At 37.0% G+C, this 20,006-nt stretch overlaps 1 protein-coding gene across 6 annotated transcripts in view; it reads left to right on the top strand.

Moving 5' to 3' along the window:
- Positions 1-20,006, top strand: part of UNC13C (unc-13 homolog C) — a 611,894-nt gene that overhangs the window by 526,998 nt on the left and 64,890 nt on the right. For all 6 annotated transcript variants that reach the window (XM_045449689.1, XM_045449688.1, XM_045449693.1 and 3 more), the window contains 2 exons: positions 6,672-6,728; positions 12,362-12,442. In XM_045449689.1, coding sequence (XP_045305645.1) covers positions 6,672-6,728; positions 12,362-12,442 — 138 coding nt within the window. The remainder of the gene's footprint in view (positions 1-6,671; positions 6,729-12,361; positions 12,443-20,006) is intronic.

Below are 20,006 nucleotides of genomic sequence, written 5' to 3'. Positions count from 1 at the left end.
GAGGGTGTTTATATGCATATTCATCAGGGATGTTAGCCTGTAGTTCCTTTTTGTAGTGCCTTTATCTCGTTTTGGAATCAGTGTAATGCTGGCCTCATAGAATGAATTTGGAATTTTTCTTTACTCTTATTTTTTGGAGTACTTTGAGAAAAATAGGTATTAACTCTTCTTTAAATGTCTGTTGAAGTTATCTGTGAAGACATCTGGTCCTGGACTTTTGCTTGATGTGAGTTTCTTTATTACCACTTCAATTTCATTACTAGTACATATCTGTTCAATTTTTCTATTTCTTCCTGGTTCAATTTTGGAAGATTGGATGTGTCTAGGGATTTGTCCGTTTCTAGTTTTTCTCAGTATTCTTATAATCCTTCGTATTTCTGTAGTGTCTGTTATTTCCCCATCTTCATTTCTGATTTTGAGTACTTTCTTTTTTTTTCTTTTTGAATCTGGCTAAAGGTTTACCAATTTTGTGGGACATCTGGGTGGTTCAGTTGGTTGAGTGTCTAACTTCAGCTGTGGTCACGATCTCGTGGTTCGTGAGTTTGAGCCCCATGTTGGGCTCTGTGCTGACATGTCAGAGCCAGAAGCCTGCTTCAGATTCTGTGTCTCCCCTCTCTGCCCCTCCCCCACTTGTACCTCTCTCTCTCTCTCTCTCTCTCTCTCTCAAAAATAAATAAACATTTTAAAATATTGAAGGTTTATCAATTTTATCTTTTAAGGAAATAGCTTTTGGTTTTGGTGGTTATTTGTTAGTCTCTATTTCTTTTATTTCTATTCTGATACTTACTTCAATCCTACTGTCGGCTTTGTTCTTTTTCTAGTTTCTTCAGGTGTGATGTTCGATCATTTATTTGACATTATCCTTGCTTCTTGTTGTAGGTTTGTATTGCTATAAATTTAGAACTGCTTTTGTTGAGTCCCAAAGATTTTGGAGTGATATATTTCCTTTTTCATTTGTTTCCATGGATTTTTTTAATTTCTTCTTTGATTTTTTTTGATACATTGATACATTGTTAAGTAATATGTTGTTTAGCCTTCATGGGTTTTTTTTTTTCTTTCATTTGTTTGAATTGTAAATAATTTCTAGTTTCATACTAATGTGATTTGCAAAGATGCTTAATAATGATATCAATCTTAAATTTATTGAGACTTGCTTTGTGGCCTAACACGTGATCTATTTGTCCTGGAAAATATTCCATGTGCACTTGAAAAAAAAAGTGGGTATTCTGCTGTTTTGAGATGGAATGTTTTGTACATCTCTGTTAAATCCATCTAGTCTAATGGGTCCTTCAAAACTGTTTCCTTTTGATTTTCTGTCTGGATGAGTTGTCTATTGATGTAAGTGGGGTGTTAAAGTCCCCTAAAATTATTGTATTATTGTTAATTTATTTCTTTATGTTAATGTTTGCTTTATGTATTTACACGCTCCTATGCTGGAGGCATGGATATTTACAAGTTTTACATCCTCTTGTTGGGTTGATCCCTCTGTCATTATGTAATGCCCTTCTTTCAATCTTCTGCAGTCTTTGTTTAAAAGCCCATTCCATCTTACATAAGTATTGCTACTCTAGCTTTCTTTTTATTTCTATTTGCATAGAGTGTTTTTTTTTTATCCCTCCCCTTTCAGTCTCTACGTGTCTTTAGGTATGAAGCATATCTTGCAGGCAGCATATAGATGGGTCTTTTTTAATCTATTTGAGTCATTCTGTATCATTTGATTGGAGCATTTAGTCCATTTACGTTTAAAGTAATTATTGATAGGTATGTACTAACTGCCATTTTGTTGCTTTCTGGTTTTTGTATTTCTTCTCGGTTCCTTTTTTCTTTTGCTCTCTTGTGGTTCAGTGGCTTTCTTTAGTGTTAGGCTTAAATTTCTTTGTGTTTTTTGTACATCCATTATGGGCTTTTGATTTGTGGTTACCATTGGGTTAATATATACTATATATATAGCAAAGGACCCGGACATTTATGAACAACTTATTTCTTTCTTTTTTTTATATGAAATTTATTGTCAAATTGGTTTCCATACAACACTCAGTGCTCATCCCAACAGGTGCCCTCCTCAATGCCCATCACCCACTTTCCCCTCTCCCCTACCCCCCCATCAACGCTCAGTTTGTTCTCAGTATTTAAGAGTCTCTTATGGTTTACTTTCTTCCCTCCCTAACTTTTCCCCCCCTCCCCTTCCCCTATGGTCTTCTGTTAGTTTCTCAGGATCCACATATGAGTGAAAACATATGGTACCTTTCTCTGCCTGACTTATTTCACTTAGCATAATACTCTCCAATAAGTTTGAACACTTTCTAAAAGCACTAAATTTTTACTCCCACATTCACATTTTTTGTTTGTCATATTTTAAGTATTTTTATTTTGTGTATTCCTTGACCAATTTCTGTACATATAATTGATTTTATATTTTTGTGTTTTAACTTCCATACTGGTTTTATAGGTAATTAGTCTGTTACCTTTACTATATGTTTGCTTTTACCTGTGAAATTTTTTCCTTTCATAATTTTCTTCTAGTTATATGTCTTTTCTTTCCACTTAAATAATTCCCTTCAATATTTATTATAAGGCTGGTTTTGTGGTAATAAACTCCTTTAACTTTTATTTGCTGGGAACTTCTCTCCTTCACTTTTAACTGATAACCTTATCAGGCATAATATTTTTCATTGTAGGTGTGTTCCTTTCAGCATGGTGGCTTGCAGTTTCTGCTGAAAAATCAGCTGACAGCCTTACAGTGTTTCCCTTATATGTAGCTGTTTTCTCCTGGTGCCTTTAAGATTCTCTCTATATCATTACATTTTGCCATTTAATTATTATGTGTCTTGGTGTGAACTTCTTGGTTTCATCTTCTTAGGTGAAAGCACTCTGTGCTTTCTCAAGCTGGATGTCTGTTTTCAGATTAGGAAAGTTTTCAGCCTCCTTCTCTCTCTCTTCTCTTTCTTGGATTTCTAAAATTCAAATGTTACTCTTGGTGATATTATAGAGGTCCTTGACCTATTCTCAGGTTTTACTTATTGCTGTGCAGCTAGGTTGCTTTCTTTGACCCTGTCTTTCATATTGCTAATCCATTCTTCTAGTTTATTTTTCATTTCAGTTAATGTATTCTTCAGCTCTGACTGGTTATTTTTTATATTTTCTATCTCCTTGTTGAAGTCCTCACTGAGTTCACTCTTTTCTCAAATCTGGTAACAATCTTTATGACCATTACTTTGAACACTTTATTAGGCATATTGCTTATCTCCATTCATTTAGCTCTTTTCCTGTGATTTTGTCTTGTCATATTTTTCTGTTGCCTCATTTTGTGTGATTCTGTGTTTGTTTTTATGTATTATGAGGTCATCTGCATTTCATGGTCTTCATAGTAATGACCTTGTGTAGAAGAGCTCCTGCCTGTTGTGTCCTTGCAGCTTAGTCTCTTCTGGTCACCAGAACCAGGTGCTCCAAGGTTGTTCCCTGTGTGTAACCATCTGTTGTGGCTAAGCTGTGACTCCTGTGGGCTCATTGGTGGGTGGGGCCAGTACTCATTCTAGCTATCTACAGTTGGACACTGACAGTTGTTTGTACACCGAAGGGCAGTGCTTGCTTCCTGTGCAGTCACTTAGAGGCCCAGTGACAGAAACTGTGGACATGCTGGGATGTGGAGTTATCTGTCATTTTGATGGCAAGAGTCAGTCTAGAGGGGCACTTGATCAGGGCATGTATTGATGGCAAAGTAGATGGAGACTACTTTGCCCACAATAGCCCACAAGTGTCCAGGTATTTAGGCTGAGGAGGACAAGAAACATTGGACCTGCCAGTACTTTGTTCCCAGAGAAAACTCCTGCAGATTGCAGACCCTCTGGCATACATCTTAAAATTAGCTGATCAATTTCACATATAACCCAGGCATTTTTCAAACTATTGCTTCTGTGGTTCTGGCCAAGTTATTTAGTTTTCTGCCTTTATAGGGGCAGGGACTTGGTTTTCTATAGTCATCCAGCTCTCCCAGAGTGGGTCCCCAGGGCCAGGGGTACCCACTGTAGGGTCTGATCCCCTCACTTCTCTGTGCTTATGATGTCCCTACTGTTTGCATCTCAGCTTCTCCTACCCTTTTTGATATGGACTTCTCTTTACAACTAGCTGTGGAAGGTCTGTTCTGCCAGCCTTCAGTTGTTTACAGAGTTAATTGTATAGCTATACCTGTTTCCTTGGTGAGACTATGGGATGAAGTGAGCGCAGGATCCTCCTGTTCCATCATCCCCCCTCTCTCTTGATTATACTTTTAGTAACCCATCTAATTGTACTTTGTTTAAGTGAATGGTTTTTATCCAGCTGAAATGATAATTAAATCTATTTTGGGAAAACATCTTTGGTAAAGACTATCTAGACAATGATCATTCAAATGTATTTTAACATACAAATCAGTTTTAAATAATGTCAATAGCAGTCAGACTTCATACTTGACATTCAGAACCTCATTTTTTGAAGGAAAAGAAAGTATGAAAGTTCAACTCATAGAATTATCTGCTATACACATAATTTTTAAATTTAATTTCACTGTGAGAACCCAGGAAAATAAATTAAGGATAGAATATCCCCAGTTTGTTTTTTCCCTAAAACTTTATAGTTTAATAAGATATATCTAACCCTGCTATAGAGAATTTTTTTCTATTTTCCATTTTACTTTCATCTATTCCAACATGGAGATTAACAGAGGAGACACCTTCTAGTGGATTAGAAGAATGTGATTGTATCATACACAGTGAAATAAAAAGGAATAAGAAAGATCATTTGGCAGCAAAGTTAGACAACGGTCAAGTGGATACACAGTACCAGATATCTCAGTTCACATACCCTGAGTCAAGCAAAAGAAGAAATAACCATAACATGTACCTGTTATGGAGCAAACAATTTTTTTCTGTGACTGGGGAAGGCAAGTTGATGCAAATAAGGAGTAATTACAAACTAAACTAACCTGTTTTCACCATTAACAATGCACACCCAGTCCATATTTATCCAATGAAATCATATAGAAAATGTTTTCTTATAAAATGTTCCAAGAAGCAAAGATTCATGTTTTTATTGATTTTCTGCCAGCAAGTGATAAAATACTTTAGGTATGTAATTTGGCTCTCCATATACATAGGCTATAAACACACACTTTATTCTGCTAAAACACATAATACATTTCTATAACACCAGTTAGCTATGGTGTGATTGGTAAATAGGGGAATGATGTCAGTATAATCTGGAAGTTAAGCTGGTTTATATATAAATTTTCCTAGGTGGGAGATTCTGGAATGTAATAGAAGACCTATAAATTCAGCAGAAGGAAAGAGCATTCAACTGAGCTACTGCATAGGGGTGGCGGATACACTTGTACATAGTTCTTGTATCCAAAAAGATGAAGCTTGCATGGCTCTCACAAATGGCAGCCTACCCTCCCCCTGTGCTAAGAGCTCCACTTGCATGGGTACTTCCCCATCCCACACTTGTATTCTATTGTTTTGTTGATTTTTGTTTGGGTTATTTATTATTTTGCATTTTTAATGCCCTTTATAGCAGCCACCAGCCTCTCTGAGCTCCCTGTGAACTATACAAGCTACCTCTGAAAGTAGCACTTAATGTTTTTGATAGTTGGTAATAAAATTGCATGAGTTTCACTGTGCTGCCCATTTGCTGTTTTCCCCATGAGCCCTACTATTTCTAGTGCTCAGTTTTGTAGAATGAGGTTTTTCAAAACTACATACATCATGTTATAGCAGAAACTCTATATATGACATTTCATTTTTCTAAAAGTCTTCCCTAGCAAAGCTTACTATCACATCAATTTTCTCTAGCATTGAGATCTCAAAGTATGAAGCAATATCGATCATTCATTCATTCATTCACTATGTGTTCTTTGAGCTTCTGGTATGTTCTTTGCCCTGTGGTGGGGATAAAAAAATATTAGACACAGTTGCTGTTCTCATAAACTTTGTAGTCCTTAATTTCCAAATAAATTCACAGGATCCACTAAAAAATGAAGAACAGTACTTCAGAATAGTTGATTGTTCTCTCCTGAGGCAATATTCTAGGGCACTAATGAACTTAGTACCAAATTTAGTTCTTTCCTGTCACTTATGCCAACAGCCAAGTCTCTAGTTTTTCAATCTGGTAGTGCTGTGGATGGTTTATTCCTGTGTTTTTCAAACTCTTCCCACTTTTCAAACTCTTGTCCTAGGAAGATCCTCTGGCTGAGGGAGGAGCTAGGAGGGCAGGTCTCTGATAGGCTGCACAGCATTGGAGGAGAGGCAGCTTCGTCTTCCTCAGCTCTGTATCTTGAAAGTTTGCATAGATCTAATTTGGTGCCACATAGAGTGAGAGAGCTACCTCTAATATAAACAAACAAATGTTAAAGATCATTGATTTAATCCATATGTTACATAAAAATGGCTACATTAGTAGTAACCCATGCAGTAACTCAGCCTTCAGGAGTGGGATGCCTATGAGGACAATTATATTGCCAGCAGTACGAGATCTCTTTGGCCCAATCTGTAAAATAGACCAATTAAGTATGTATGGTATAAATGTCACAAATGTAATAAGGGAAATAAAGCAAATTGTCTATTGACCACCTTTCTACTGGGTACTGAAGATTTAAGACTGACCGAATATTCTCTCTCCTTTTCTGTGTGTGTCTCTAGGGACCTCAGATGATTTTCATTGCAGCTAAAGATCTTGGACAATTATCCAAACTGAAGGTAATAGATCTCTGTGTTGATTGGAGGGGGCAGGGGCTGGAATGTGTGGCTATTCTGTATTTAAAGTACTCACATTGTAAGTCTTAAATGCTTTAAATTATGGCATGAAATCTCATCTCAGAGCCCAAAGTGTCACAAATTGAGATGTCCGAAGTGCAGAGTGTGGTCATCCTTGACCACTTGCCTATATTCAGTGAGTCACGTGTGAAGCATATAGTGATGTAATTGGACCTTTGAAAAATTGCGAAGTGTTTCTATTGCTGTGATGAGATTTAAGATTTCTATATTTACCTCTGTTCACAGAATCTGTAGTTTTATACAGGTGCCGACCAATATTGTGATGTAGGTGCTGCGCACGTTGAGATGCTGAATAAATGGAAACATTTATCGTGTATCAAAAGAAAAAAAAAAATCAAGTACCTAGGTAGCTCAGTTTGTTAAGTGTCTGACTTCGGCTCAAGTCATGATCTCACAGCTTGTGAGTTCGAGCCCCACGCCGGGCTCCGTGCTGACAGCTCAGACCCTGGAGCCTGCTTCAGATTCTGTGTCTCCCTCTCTGCCCTTCCCCAAGTATCACTCTGTCTCTCTCTGTCTCTCTTAAAAATAAACATGTTTTAAAAATTTTAAGGAAAGAATAAAGGGATTATTGGTTGTCTGTGAAAAGTAATGAGCTAACTACAATTCAGCAAGAAACTGTCCTCCTACTAGTAATGATATCTAGCATGGCAGGACTAAGATGTATGAATGTACTCTCACAATCTGCTTTAAGGATGAATCAGGCTGGGGCACTTGAAGGGCTCAATCGGGTAAGTGAACCACTCTTCATTTTTGGCTCAGGTTATGATCCCAGGGTTATGGGATCAAGCCCTGTCTTGGGCTTGGTGCTAAGGGTGGAGCCTGCTTAAAATTCTCTCTCCCTCTGCCACTCTCCCCTGCTCGTGCTCTTTCCCTCTCTCAAAACAAAAACAAAATTCAGGTCAAAATTTAGGGACTGAATTGTACGGTTTTCTTTTTTCCTTCATAGGTCTAATATTTCAAATTAGAAGGGCAACTAGGAATTTTTTATTTTGTGTTCTAGTTTTCAGCATTACTTCTTTTGGGGTAAATTTGATAACATATTTTCTTTCTTATACTAATCAGGCTTTGTATGAATAAAGGCAAAGTTGAGTGCTTCATAGAAATCCATTAAAGTCTACACAAAGCTAGTGTGGGAAAATGAAACTCATCAAAGCAGCTATTGAACTTGTCAATATATTCAAGCATATTATAAATGAGGATTTGCTGACTAAATAACCCTACCCTTTATTATTGCTGAAATTCACAGGACTGTGCAGGGAACCTCAGGTTCTGTCCTTCAAGGATAGGAACTTCACTGGTTAAAATACATATTGTGCTTCTGTGACTGACTTTTTTACTTGGAATAATGTCCTTCAAGTTCTTCCATTTTGTTGTATATGGGTAGATTTCCTTCTTTTTAGGAGCCAAATAAGATTCCATTGTATGTACATACCACACTTTCTTTATCCAGTCATTTATCAATAGATGACATATAGGCCAACATTGTGCCTATCGTAGAAATACATGATGTTTTAATTCCTTTTTTGTCTCTTAGTATATAGTGTGTATCATGGGGATGCGTTCCAGATACGAAACTCCTTGGTTCAAATTCTACTTCAATTGTTTCCAAATTGGCCAAAGTATCTAACCTTTTTACTCATCAGATTTGGCATTTGTAAAGTGGAAAAAAAAAAAAAAAGTTAACACTTGGATTACTGTGAGGATAAATTAGATAATGCATACCTTATCTTTGCATGGTAATTGCAAAAACTATGCCACCTCCCACTCACAGAAGGTGGCAGCTCAGTTAGGTATTGCTGGAATTGTTTTGTGTATATAACACAGGAGAAGGATAATCTATTTGACTGCATAATTACTTACTGAGATGAGGTAGGTGTCCTGTAATTTCAGTACCCTAAAGTATATACTTACTCGGAAAGTAACATTAAAAGCTAATAATCCACTTAAAATACTGCATTGTCACCAGAATTGCTTCCCACAGGTATTCAGTTACGTTGATGGTTTGGAGGAAAGGTAAAAGGTAGAAGTTACTGCCACGCACATCTTGCTCCCTTGCTTTATCCCCCTTATTTTCTTCGTGGGATTTCTATTCCCTTCTTTGAAAAATAGGTTTATACAGGGTTGAAATTTCTTATATAAAGCCATGAAGGTGAAACAGCATAGTATCTCATTACAAAAGAAATGGCCCTGGCCCTGCTTCTAGCATCTGTGTGATACCAGGAAACATACTCTATCTCCCATGGCTACTGTTTCCTGAGTTAGAAGTTATATCAGCCAGAACTGTTTTCAGTTCCAAGTGCTAGAAAGCCAGACTAACGTAAACAAGGGAGGAATTTATTGCTACATGAAATTTTATAGTCCTAGCTAACTCTGCTTTCCATCGCTGCTTGATTAGGAACTCAAAGATGTTACAGAACCCAGTTAGTATCTCTCAACTATGTTCTTTCCTTGTTTGATATATGGCCGTAACAAACCTACCTTTCTATTGGTAAGATGGTTGTCTCTGCCATATAGCATCATTCAAACTTGAATTGTGTAGAGGAGAACACCCAATTTGATGTGGGAAATTCCAGCAAATACCACCAGCACATCATGGGCTCTGATATGAAGCCAACCACTGTGACATAGGCCATTTGGCTTAACTCACAGACCAACCCCTGAGCTGGGGGTTTAATCCACGCTGTTCAAATCTTATGAACTTTTAGTGGACTAGAGACAGCTCCCTAGAGGGGAGCTGTTAGTGGGGGGAAATCGGAGTTCACAAAAAACATAACACTTTAGGACTTTAGGTCCCTTTGCAACTTGCAAACTTCTTCAAGAATATACTAAACTAAAAACAAAATTTTAATAAGGTATCCTAAAGGGATTATATCATCAGCACTGAAATAATCCAAAGGACTAAAAATAGAATCTTGTATACATAGGTGATAGAAAAATAACGTAGTTCTAAATTATATTTTTCTATTATTGGTCCTTGATTTTTTTAATTTTTAATTATTAATCTATTTGGTCATTATTATTTGAATTACAGAAAAAGACCTTTAAAATATTATGCAAAATTCAAATTTTTGTCAGAATAAAGAACTTCAAATTTTACAAAGTCATTTTCCCTTATTTTATACTAAAATGTCACTTCCATTTTTTTTTTTCATCTTAAACAAAGGGCCTTTACATTTTTCATATATTAGTTTGAAAGCATATTTGGATAAATTTAGAAGTCCTGTATGGAAATATGAACAAATAACTTGGGTGCCTGGGTGGCTCAGTCAGTTTAGCATCCAACTTTGGCTCAGGTCATGATCTCTCAGTTCGTGAGTTTGAGCCCCGCATCGGGCTCTATGCTGACAACTCAGAGCCTGCTTCAGATTCTGTGTCTCTCTCTCTCCACCCCTCCATTGCTTGCCTTCTGTCTCTCTTTCTCTCAAAAAAATAAACATTAAAACATTTAAATCAAAAAACACAAGTAACCAACTTATTTTAAAGAATACAAGGTCAAGGAAAATAAAACAAGGAGGGAAATTGTTTTTCTGCATTTGATTATGATTTAATAATAATCCATTAAAGAACTATTCACCCATTTGACATATTCTATATTACTTCCTGGTCTGGAGCTTCATAATGTATGTTTACTATGTATGCCCAAATTATTACTGTTTAATAGGATCAGATTTATTTGGCATGTTTTTTAATGTTTATTTTAAACATTAAAGAGAAGCAGAGAGAGGCAGAGGACCCAAAGCAGGCTCCGCACTGTCAGCACAGAACTCAATGCAGGGCTTGAACTCACAAACCTTGAGATCATGACCTGAGACGAAGTTGGACCCTTACCTGACTGAGCCACCCAGGCTGGCATAATTTTTTTAAAACATAAATTTTCATGGAGAGGTGATGCAATGTTAAAACCAATTAATACATCAAAGACTGTAAGTTTACTTACTGCAAGCAAGCAGTAACTCATTGGGCAATAACTCATTGCCAGCCCCTTTCAGAGATTCCCTTACTTGAAAGAACTATTTCTAAATCCCAGAAAATTATTTCTTACAAAAAATATTTTTTTCTGTAACATAGAAGGAGTTGAAGCCAGAGATTTAATATGAAATACTTATATTTACTTACTCTAAAGCATTTCCCCCTATAATTTAGTAAACATTTCCCATTACTGTTTGAGTCTCAATGGATAGTTAATACTCATATTTTTAAAATATTAAATTGGCTTATATGTTTGAGTTTAAAACTCTATCAGAGAAAGATGTAGTAAGATGCAGAATTGTATGTGATGGGTCCATGAAGCATGGTATCATTTTTTCGAAACTACCCAAAAGAATATGCTTTCATTCAGGCGTATTGGACCCTACAAGATATGCTGAAAGAAATACAGTTCAGCTACCAAAAATACACTGAATGCCTAACAGGTTATAATTGCCAAGATAGGCCCTGAAAGACTGCAGACAAGATGTAGATCAAGATTATCTTCAGGAAGTCATGGTATCTACCAAATAACAGAATAAGAAAAGGGCTACAATAGGAGGAGTCACTGGGCATGATTGCACAATTTGTGCATTGCACACAAGTGCCTGTCTGAGGGAGCAAGTAAACTGCTCTAATAGAGCCCATGCTCCACTTGCCAAGCCATCTGTGTTGATGTAGAGCTGTGCCCTGTAGAAAAAGAGGCACCTGTTATTACTGACAAAAGGCACTGACTGATCATTAAGTCATTCCTTCTCAGAGCTGTGTCCACCCACATGGCCTTTCCTTTAATTAGCATAGAGGCACCTAGGTAAGTTAGAATTTAAGCTCCAGGAGGACAAAACTCTTTCTTTTACTGAACAGCGTATCACAATCACTAGGACAGCACTGGCATATGATATGTTGTTGGCTAGAATAGTGGCTGCTCTGGGGATATTATCAGTTTGGAGAGTGAGGAATTTTTAACATTTTTCTCTTAGATTTCTATTTCTTGTATTATTGTCTTCAACTTTATACCATGATTTCCCTAAAAACTTTGAATGATGGGTTGAGACAGTCCATAGTGAACAATGAGGAATATCCATTGTAAGTATGGAAATCAGCTCTAAAATATTGAAAAATATTTTAAAATATTGAAAATCTGCAGAGCCAAATGCAGTTAACTCTTGGGGGCTTTCATTACTAATGACAAAGCATTAAGGGAATGCAAGAAAGAGACTAAATTGGGGGCATTATATTTAAAGTAGACTTTAACAGTAGTGATTGAAAGAAGCCAAAATTACCTTCTAACTCCCGGTCATGACTAATCTTCCTCAGTGTGACAGACATTGAAAACACTTTGACACATTTTTCCAGGTCTCTCTTTTTTTTCCTAACATTAACTTGTAAGCGAAAAGTAAAGCCCCATATGGATCAAATTTCAGTATTTCTTTTTTTTTTTTTTTTTTGAAGAGTAGCTATTGATTAGATATATGACAAAATAATCATCTAAAATGTGTCCCTGTGGTCGTTATGCAGATTTTGTTTGAAAATAGTTGTTAAATGAATGAACTGGTTAATTTATAAGTAATCGTTACCCTGTTTTCTAGGAGCACATGATTCGGGAGGATGCCAAGGGTCTGACACCAAGACAGTGTGCTGTGATGGAGGTGGTCTTGGCTACTATCAAGGTAAGGTTACAGGACTCCTGAATCACGCATCCAGAGTCCTCTGTTTACCCTCAGAGAAAGTTCTCCCACATGCCTATCTATAGTGCTGTGCCATCCATAGATACAGGAGATAGTTGTATGGGTATATTCCCATACGGATTGTGTCAGATTGAGTGCATACTGTGTCCACAGTATCCACCTTACTCTGTCCTTATACTTGCTTCCTTTGTCTCTAGAAAATGTGTGTGAAACTTTTGCTGTAACATGTGTTTGCAAAGAAAGACATATACCCCCCACCAAAGTTCAATTAAATAGACGCTTCAGGAGGTTTGGGGTTAACAGAATTTCTTTTTATGTTTTCTATGCTTGTTGAAATGGCTTTCAAGAGATCAATCTTCTCCTCTCTCTTAGTAAGTGCAATAATTTAATTTTCTGCAGAAAACCCAAAGGCATTGTGTTGTGTGCATCAATTTTTCATAGCCAAAGGTTGACCAAAAGTTACTGTGGTATGGGCTAAATATGGACAGACCTCAAAATGTAACTTAGAAGCTCTTTGTTTCCACATAATTCCTTTTCTGTTTATGTACATATATTTCATATTTATATACATGCATTTTATATTTTTATGTGAAAGCTTATCGAAGAGTGAAAATTTATTGTCTAAATTTAAACCCTGTCCATTGTCACCATGCTTCACCGGGGGAAGGCATCTATTATCGTCCAGCATGTGTGACCAGTGTAGCAAAAACTGTTAGCTACAATGAACCCCTTTCAGAGCACAGAACAGTCTCACAGGATAGAAACAGACATTACTATGGAATTCATTAAAAGAGACTTGTGCAACAATTGGGCACCTTAACAAAACTGTTAACTCACAGCTTTTATTTTGCAGTTTCAGCATTTAATAAGATGCCATCTTTTCCTGCTTCAATGTCAAAAACTGCAAAATAAAAGTTGTGAGGTGAGAATTTTGTGACACCTGGTGGAAACTGGAGAGTATGAATTTAGGCAGTGAGAGTACAGCAATGGAGTTTCTAAAGCTGCAGCTAGAGAGTTACCTGGAAGTATGGAAATTTTGCACAGTCATTTTGAGGGGAAAAAATGGAAAACATGAAAAAAACAGAGAAAATAGCAAAAACAGCTGTTTTTAAAAAATTATTTTCAGAGCACCTGGGTGGCTTAATCGGTTGAGCGTCCAACCTGGGCTCAGGTCATGATCTCGCGGTTCCTCAGCTCAAGACCCACATTGGGCTCAATGTTGTCAGTGCAAAGCCAGCTTCAGATCCTCTCTCTCAAAAATAAACAAAAAACATTTTAAATAAATAATAATTTCAAAACATGAATAAGAAATGACTGACCTTTGGAGTTAGAGCAGAACTAATAGCCATTAGTTCCTACAAATTAGGAAATGCTAGTAGAAAATAATAAGAACTTTGAAGTGAACCATGAACACGGGGAAAAAATAAGAGTTTTAGAAACTGAATACAGCCCTTCATGGATTTTATTAAGTCACTGTAGGACTTTGAGAGAGAAGGGGAAATATGTGTTATGAAAAGAGAATAGCATTCAGACCTGGCTCTTATCCCTAACATCAATTGTTCTACATCTTGACAGTTCAACTACCCCATCTTCCTGTCATGTCATCTGGGATGATCTTTTAATTCAGTCTCAGACACTTCCACCAGCTGGTGTCCAAGATCCAGTAGTAAATGGGTCCATGTCATTATCTTGTTTCTCTAGGACTCAGGTCTCACCCTGATCCTCCTGACCCTCAGAGCCTGAGGTCAGGCCTCTATGCTACACCTACTGGGCCTATTATGAGACTCTTTTGGTCTGTAGTCTGCCTATCTGCCAACACATGTACCTGGGCATTCATTTCTATGGCCCTGTAGTCAGTTTGCCAAAGCTGGGACTCCCGTTACCTTGTCTGATTCTGAGATTTTACCCAACTGATTATCCTACCAAACACTAATTCTGTTGTTGACTACAAAGGAATTCAGGAAAAAGAGGAATACTACTTAAAAGAATTGCAGCTCTGATAGATAGCGATTCAAGGTCGGCTTGAAGCCCAGCAGAGGGACCCCTGTAATACTAGCAGAGACCTCATGAGAAAGATGTTCTTCTGCAGAAGCACCAGATGCTACCCATGCTAACTCACAAAGGCTGCCAAAGACATGATCCTGGTTCTTCTTTAACTCAGTTTATGCACATAAGCTGGAAATAAAAAATGAAGAAGGAAAATGCTATGGAGTTTGTAGACTACAGACTGAAATAGTGGTTTACATTCTTTCAAATATCTTCCATTTATGTACATCTTCTCGCCTGATCTTTAAAAACATCTGGCTGTTAGGTATGTCAAGAGTTATCATTCACATCTTATAGATTAAACAATGGAGGCTGAGCAGGTTTAAGTTACCATCAAAGGCCAGAAAGCTGCTAGTAATTGGCAGAGCTGAGAAAGGACTCCTACCTCTAATGTCATTGTCCTTGCTTCTGTGTCACATTATTTCCCTAACTATTAACAGAGTATTGGTAAAATGCCACAGGCCAAAATGGATAATATTTCTTTAGAGAAATTAGTTATTTCTAGATTAAATACCAGATTTCAATTATTTATTTTATTTTCTAAAGATGATTTAAAATCTTTCAACCTCTAAAAATATTAACTCTCTTAAATAGTAAAACTTTGGGGTGCCTGGATGGCTCAACCGGTTAAGAGTCTGCCTTCGTCTCAAGTCATGATCTTGCAGTTTGTGAGTTTGAGCCCCATGTCAGGCTCTGTGCTGACAGCTCAGAGCCTGCCTCTGATTCTGTGCCTCCCTCGCTTGTGCGCTCTCTCTCTCAAATAATAAATTTTAAATACTAAAATTTTAACTGGACTATTTTGTCATACCAGTCACAGGTTTCAGTTATGAGTCAAAAGGAGAGAATGTGGCATAAGTTCCAAAAATCCCTTATGTCACGAAGACTTAGGACTGCTATGAAATTCCCTGAAATGTGGATTTCTTTCAAAAAAAAAAAAAAAAAACAGACCTTTTTCTCAACAATAGGTACTCTTGACCTGAGCATGAATCCCAAGAACTTAAGGAAATTCCTGTCTTGAACAAACCTCAGGTTATTTTCTGATAAATTTGAAAATCAAAAAACCAGAAAATAAGCTGGCTGGTTTTATTTTTGTCCAACCTTCCAGATTTCCCTGGAACAACTTGTTCTTTGTACCCAAACATGATACTCTACAATGTATGTTGCATATGTTTGACATCATGTAGGGACAATACAGAGACTTCCCTAAAAATAATAACCATGTGAATTAGGGCCCTCTAGAAATGTTAATTTTTTTGGATATAAAGGAGAGAATTTGTACTAAATGTGAATATCTATTCAAATATAGCTTTGGAATTTACTTATTACATATTTAATCCGAGATAACACCATTTCTGAAAATTTGGATTTCAGACAAATAGCAAGACATATGATATTATGCCTCTGAGGCTGTTACCCTGACTGAGGTCCTACACTATCCTGCTATCCATTATTCATGAGGCAGTTTTGGTGGCTGCTTCTCTGTATCTTTTTTATCATAAGTTTAGTTTTTGCATTATTTAAAATTCAGCTGCTCATGAGAAGTACAAAATCACTTACCTAGTTTGGACTATTGCAATTCAAAAATCATTACTTGAGAGCTTACTTGTATGTAGGAAATATGGTAAGCAAGGAGGAGGCTAAACCAAGGAGAGATCTTGCTCTAGACTTAAGAACACCAACCTCTACAATTGATCAAATAAGAGGTGTGGACAAAGTGCTGGGGACTGCAGACAGGGTAATATATTCTCTGTGACTCACTAGGGGAAAGAGAGGGAAGCTTTGGGATTGAGAGGCTGAAATGGGCAAAGCAAGGGGGAAAGTCATTGCAGGCCTTAGAGAAAAGCTTGAATGGAATGCGAGAAGGGGTGAATCAGTCTGAGAACTTCAAATAGTCCAGTGTAGAGGAACAGATCATGACTGTTGAGTACTGTAGGGAAAAAAAGAGGAACACTGGATGGGAACCAAAATGCTGACGCTTACATCGAGGTAAACGGGAAAGAGTAGCATATTCTGATCTGATGTATACACGAGGACTCCAGTTGTAGTAGAAAGTAATTTCTAAAATATCTATCAAATAATTCCTTAAAAAAGAAATAAGTCTTAGTTGTTAAAGGCAGATTATATCTGAGTTTGCAAAATGAATTGTCTGAATGAATTTTCCAAAAATATGTGATGATGGGTAAGTGCTATCAAAATAGTGTATGAAACCAGGAAGAAAATTCTTCCTGCAAACTTGTAAAGAAACATTAGCATGTTCCCATCAGTCAGTAAAAATAGATCATAAAAAATCTTCAAATTATATGACAAATTTAATGAATTAGAGGAATTGAGAATTTTTACTGGGCTTATAAAAGGAATGGCTTGTTAAGGGTACAGACAGTATTTATCCTGATTTAATTTCAGCAGTACTATTTTTTTTTCTCAGAAATAACAACCAGGTCTTCAGTGCTTTATGTTTTGTAGCTTTATGAAGAATATTATAAACAGAACAAAATCTATCTGGTTTTTCTTTAATATAAGAAAATGATATTTACACATAGCTCTTTCAATCTCCATTCAGATGGAATAATAGTTTTCCTCCCCACCCACCCTTAAATTACTAAATCCCATTACTGTATTAAGGTGGAAGCCTTTGCAAATATCAGAATATGGATGTAAATACAAATGTAAATAAAATATTTGGAACCACCTGAGGAATTATATCACTGGCAATGATCAGAGTCTCAGGACAGTAAGTAATTGAGAGAGAAAAAACTGCAGTGTGTAAGTCACTGTCCACTCCAATGGGAAAAATAACAGGGCTGAAGAAATTATTGTCAGCAAATTAAATGAGTTATCACATGGAAAACAATTAAAATAGCTCCTGCCATATAGAAAGTTCCTTATAAATGTGACTATCAGATCACCTTAACACTGGTTTATTTTGGATGAGCCTCTTTCTACTGTTTTACTCAAGATCTCACATATTCTACTACAATTGTTTTTTTTTTTCCTCCTTCCTTAATAGGCCCTTCATTCTCTCTCAATGAAACTAAATATTACATCTGACTCTCTGCTCCAAGCAATGGTCCAAGTCCTTATGGCTTTATCCTCTGGCCTTTTGGTTTTCTATGCTCAGCATCTTTTCTCTCTAAGGGCACAAACCCCATAAGATTCTTGAGTGTTCCCTGAGACTCCCCTCTGGGAAGCAGTGCTGCTTTTTGTTGTTGTTGTGGTTTTCTTTTCAAGGAGTTTCTTTTCAAGTACATTAAAAATTAAATAATGATACATGTTAACTTATAAGAAAACAGCAATTGCACTACTAGGTATTTATCCAAGGGATACAGGTGTGCTGTTTCGAAGGGACACATGCACCGCAATGTTTATAGCAGCATTATCAACAATAGCCAAAGTATGGAAAGAGCCCAAATGTCCAGTGATGGATGAGTGGATAAAGAAGATGTGGTATATATATACAATGGAGTATTACTCGGCAATCAAAAAGAATGAAATCTTACCATTTGTAACTATGCGGGTGGAACTAGAAGGTACTATGTTAAGTGAAATTAGAGAAAGACAAATATATGACTTCACTCATATGAGGACTTTAAGACACAGAACAGATGACACAAGGGAAGGGAAGCAAAAATAATATAAAAACAGGGAGGGGGACAAAACAGAAGAGACTCTTAAATATGGAGAACAAACAGAGGGTTGCTGGAGGGGTTGTGGGAGGGGGGATGGGCTAAATGGGTAAGGGACATTAAGGAATGTACTCCTGAAATCATTGTTGCACTATATGGTAACTAACTTGGATGCAAATTAAAATATGAAAGAAAGAAGGAATGAATGAAAGAAAGAAAGAAAGAAAGAAAGAAAGAAAGAAAGAAAGAAAGAAGAAAGAAAAAAGAAAAAGAAAACAGTGTAAGATATGTAACAGGTGATACAGATGCCAATTGAGGGGCCCAGATTAAAAAGTGGTAAGGATTGAGAAGAGGGAGCAACCAGTGTGAGCTCAGGGGATCAGGAAAAGCTGGAGGAGGATCTTGAAGGACAGATGGGAGTCCACGGGCTGGATTGGAAAGACAGTAGTTTTTCCTGAAGGAAGATTCATGACTTGAACATAATCAGAGGAAAGGGACTTCATCATGGAAAGGCACAAGACCAGAGGACTGGCCATCAGTGACTGAACTATGCTATGGGACTGGTCTAGATATAACTGGAGGTTAGGATAGTAAAGCCATGTAAAATGAGGATTCAGGAAATGTTTGGGTTGAAAGAACAGAGATGCTTTTGCACCTTCAGTGTATTCTTTAAAAGAGGAGCCACTGATGATTTCATAAATATATGGCATACTAGATATGGCATTTTACCAATGGAAATCTTACAGAAAGGTGCAAAATGCTTGGAATAGTTCAAGATTTACTCACAGAGATCATTTACAGTTATTTAATGCATAAAATGATGATGGCTATCGATAGGTTACTAGCCTTAGGAGTAGAAGTGAAAGATGGATATGATTGACACTTGAAGGGGAGACTCACTGGAACTTGGCAACAGTTGACTCAGCCCAGAGGATGAGAAAGCATGGTTCCACTGGGGAAAAAAAAAATCAGGCAGGAGGGCTGTTTTTCTACTGCCACAATGAAGTTAGATATGGTAGCAGGAGCATAGAAATAAATATCTAGTAAATGCTGGTAAGAGGGGCTGGTGCTTAGGAAACAAAGCAAGGCTCAAGTTTCAGGAGTTATTCTGCTAATTAAGCATGTCTTCTTCTAAGTAAAAAGAACTCCACAGTTCACAGATCTCTTCCAGATTGAAAAATTCATTTCATCCCTACAATACCACAGTCAGGCAGGGTGCATGTTTCTGCTCCCGTTCAACAAAGGAAAAAAGGATACTCTCTGAGGTTACATAATCTATGCATGGAGTACGCTGCAAAGAGGAAAAATGATGAATTTACATTTTCTCACACATTTTAAAGTAAAAAGCAGAGAGTCAAAGAGGTGGAAAAGATCCTAAAATCTCAGAATAGAAACAGAATCCAACATCTCCTTCCCTACTCATATAGATGTCATCTACAATGTTGTTGGCTCATAGTCAAATGGCCACCACTTAATGGCCAGTGATGGGACCTCACTTACAGGTAGCAGCTTCAATTTTTAAGATACACTTATTATTAAAAAGGTATCAATCCAATAACTGTTTCGTACTTTTAGCTCTACATTCGTCCTTCTGTCCTTATTTCTACTTCCTTTTCCATTTGATAGCCTCTCATACACTGAAGGAAACTGTCATGTCTCCCCGATTTATCAACAGCCATTTATTAAATGACATGCCTTCTGGATCTTACAAAATTCTGGCAGTCTACCACCTTTGGATGCCCTCCACTTTTTCATATTTCTTATAAATGATGAGGCCTAGGGATAAATTTGTAATGACCCCAATATTTCAAATATGTTCTAATAAGCAGAGAATGCTGTTGCTCTATCACAGGCTTTGTCTTCATCGGTCTATCTAT

This window comes from Leopardus geoffroyi, chromosome B3 (assembly GCF_018350155.1).
Source record: "Leopardus geoffroyi isolate Oge1 chromosome B3, O.geoffroyi_Oge1_pat1.0, whole genome shotgun sequence".
Classification (NCBI taxonomy): Eukaryota; Metazoa; Chordata; class Mammalia; order Carnivora; family Felidae; genus Leopardus; species Leopardus geoffroyi.
The sequence above is the reverse complement of the archived record's forward strand: the minus strand, read 5'-3'. Positions and strand labels throughout refer to the sequence as shown.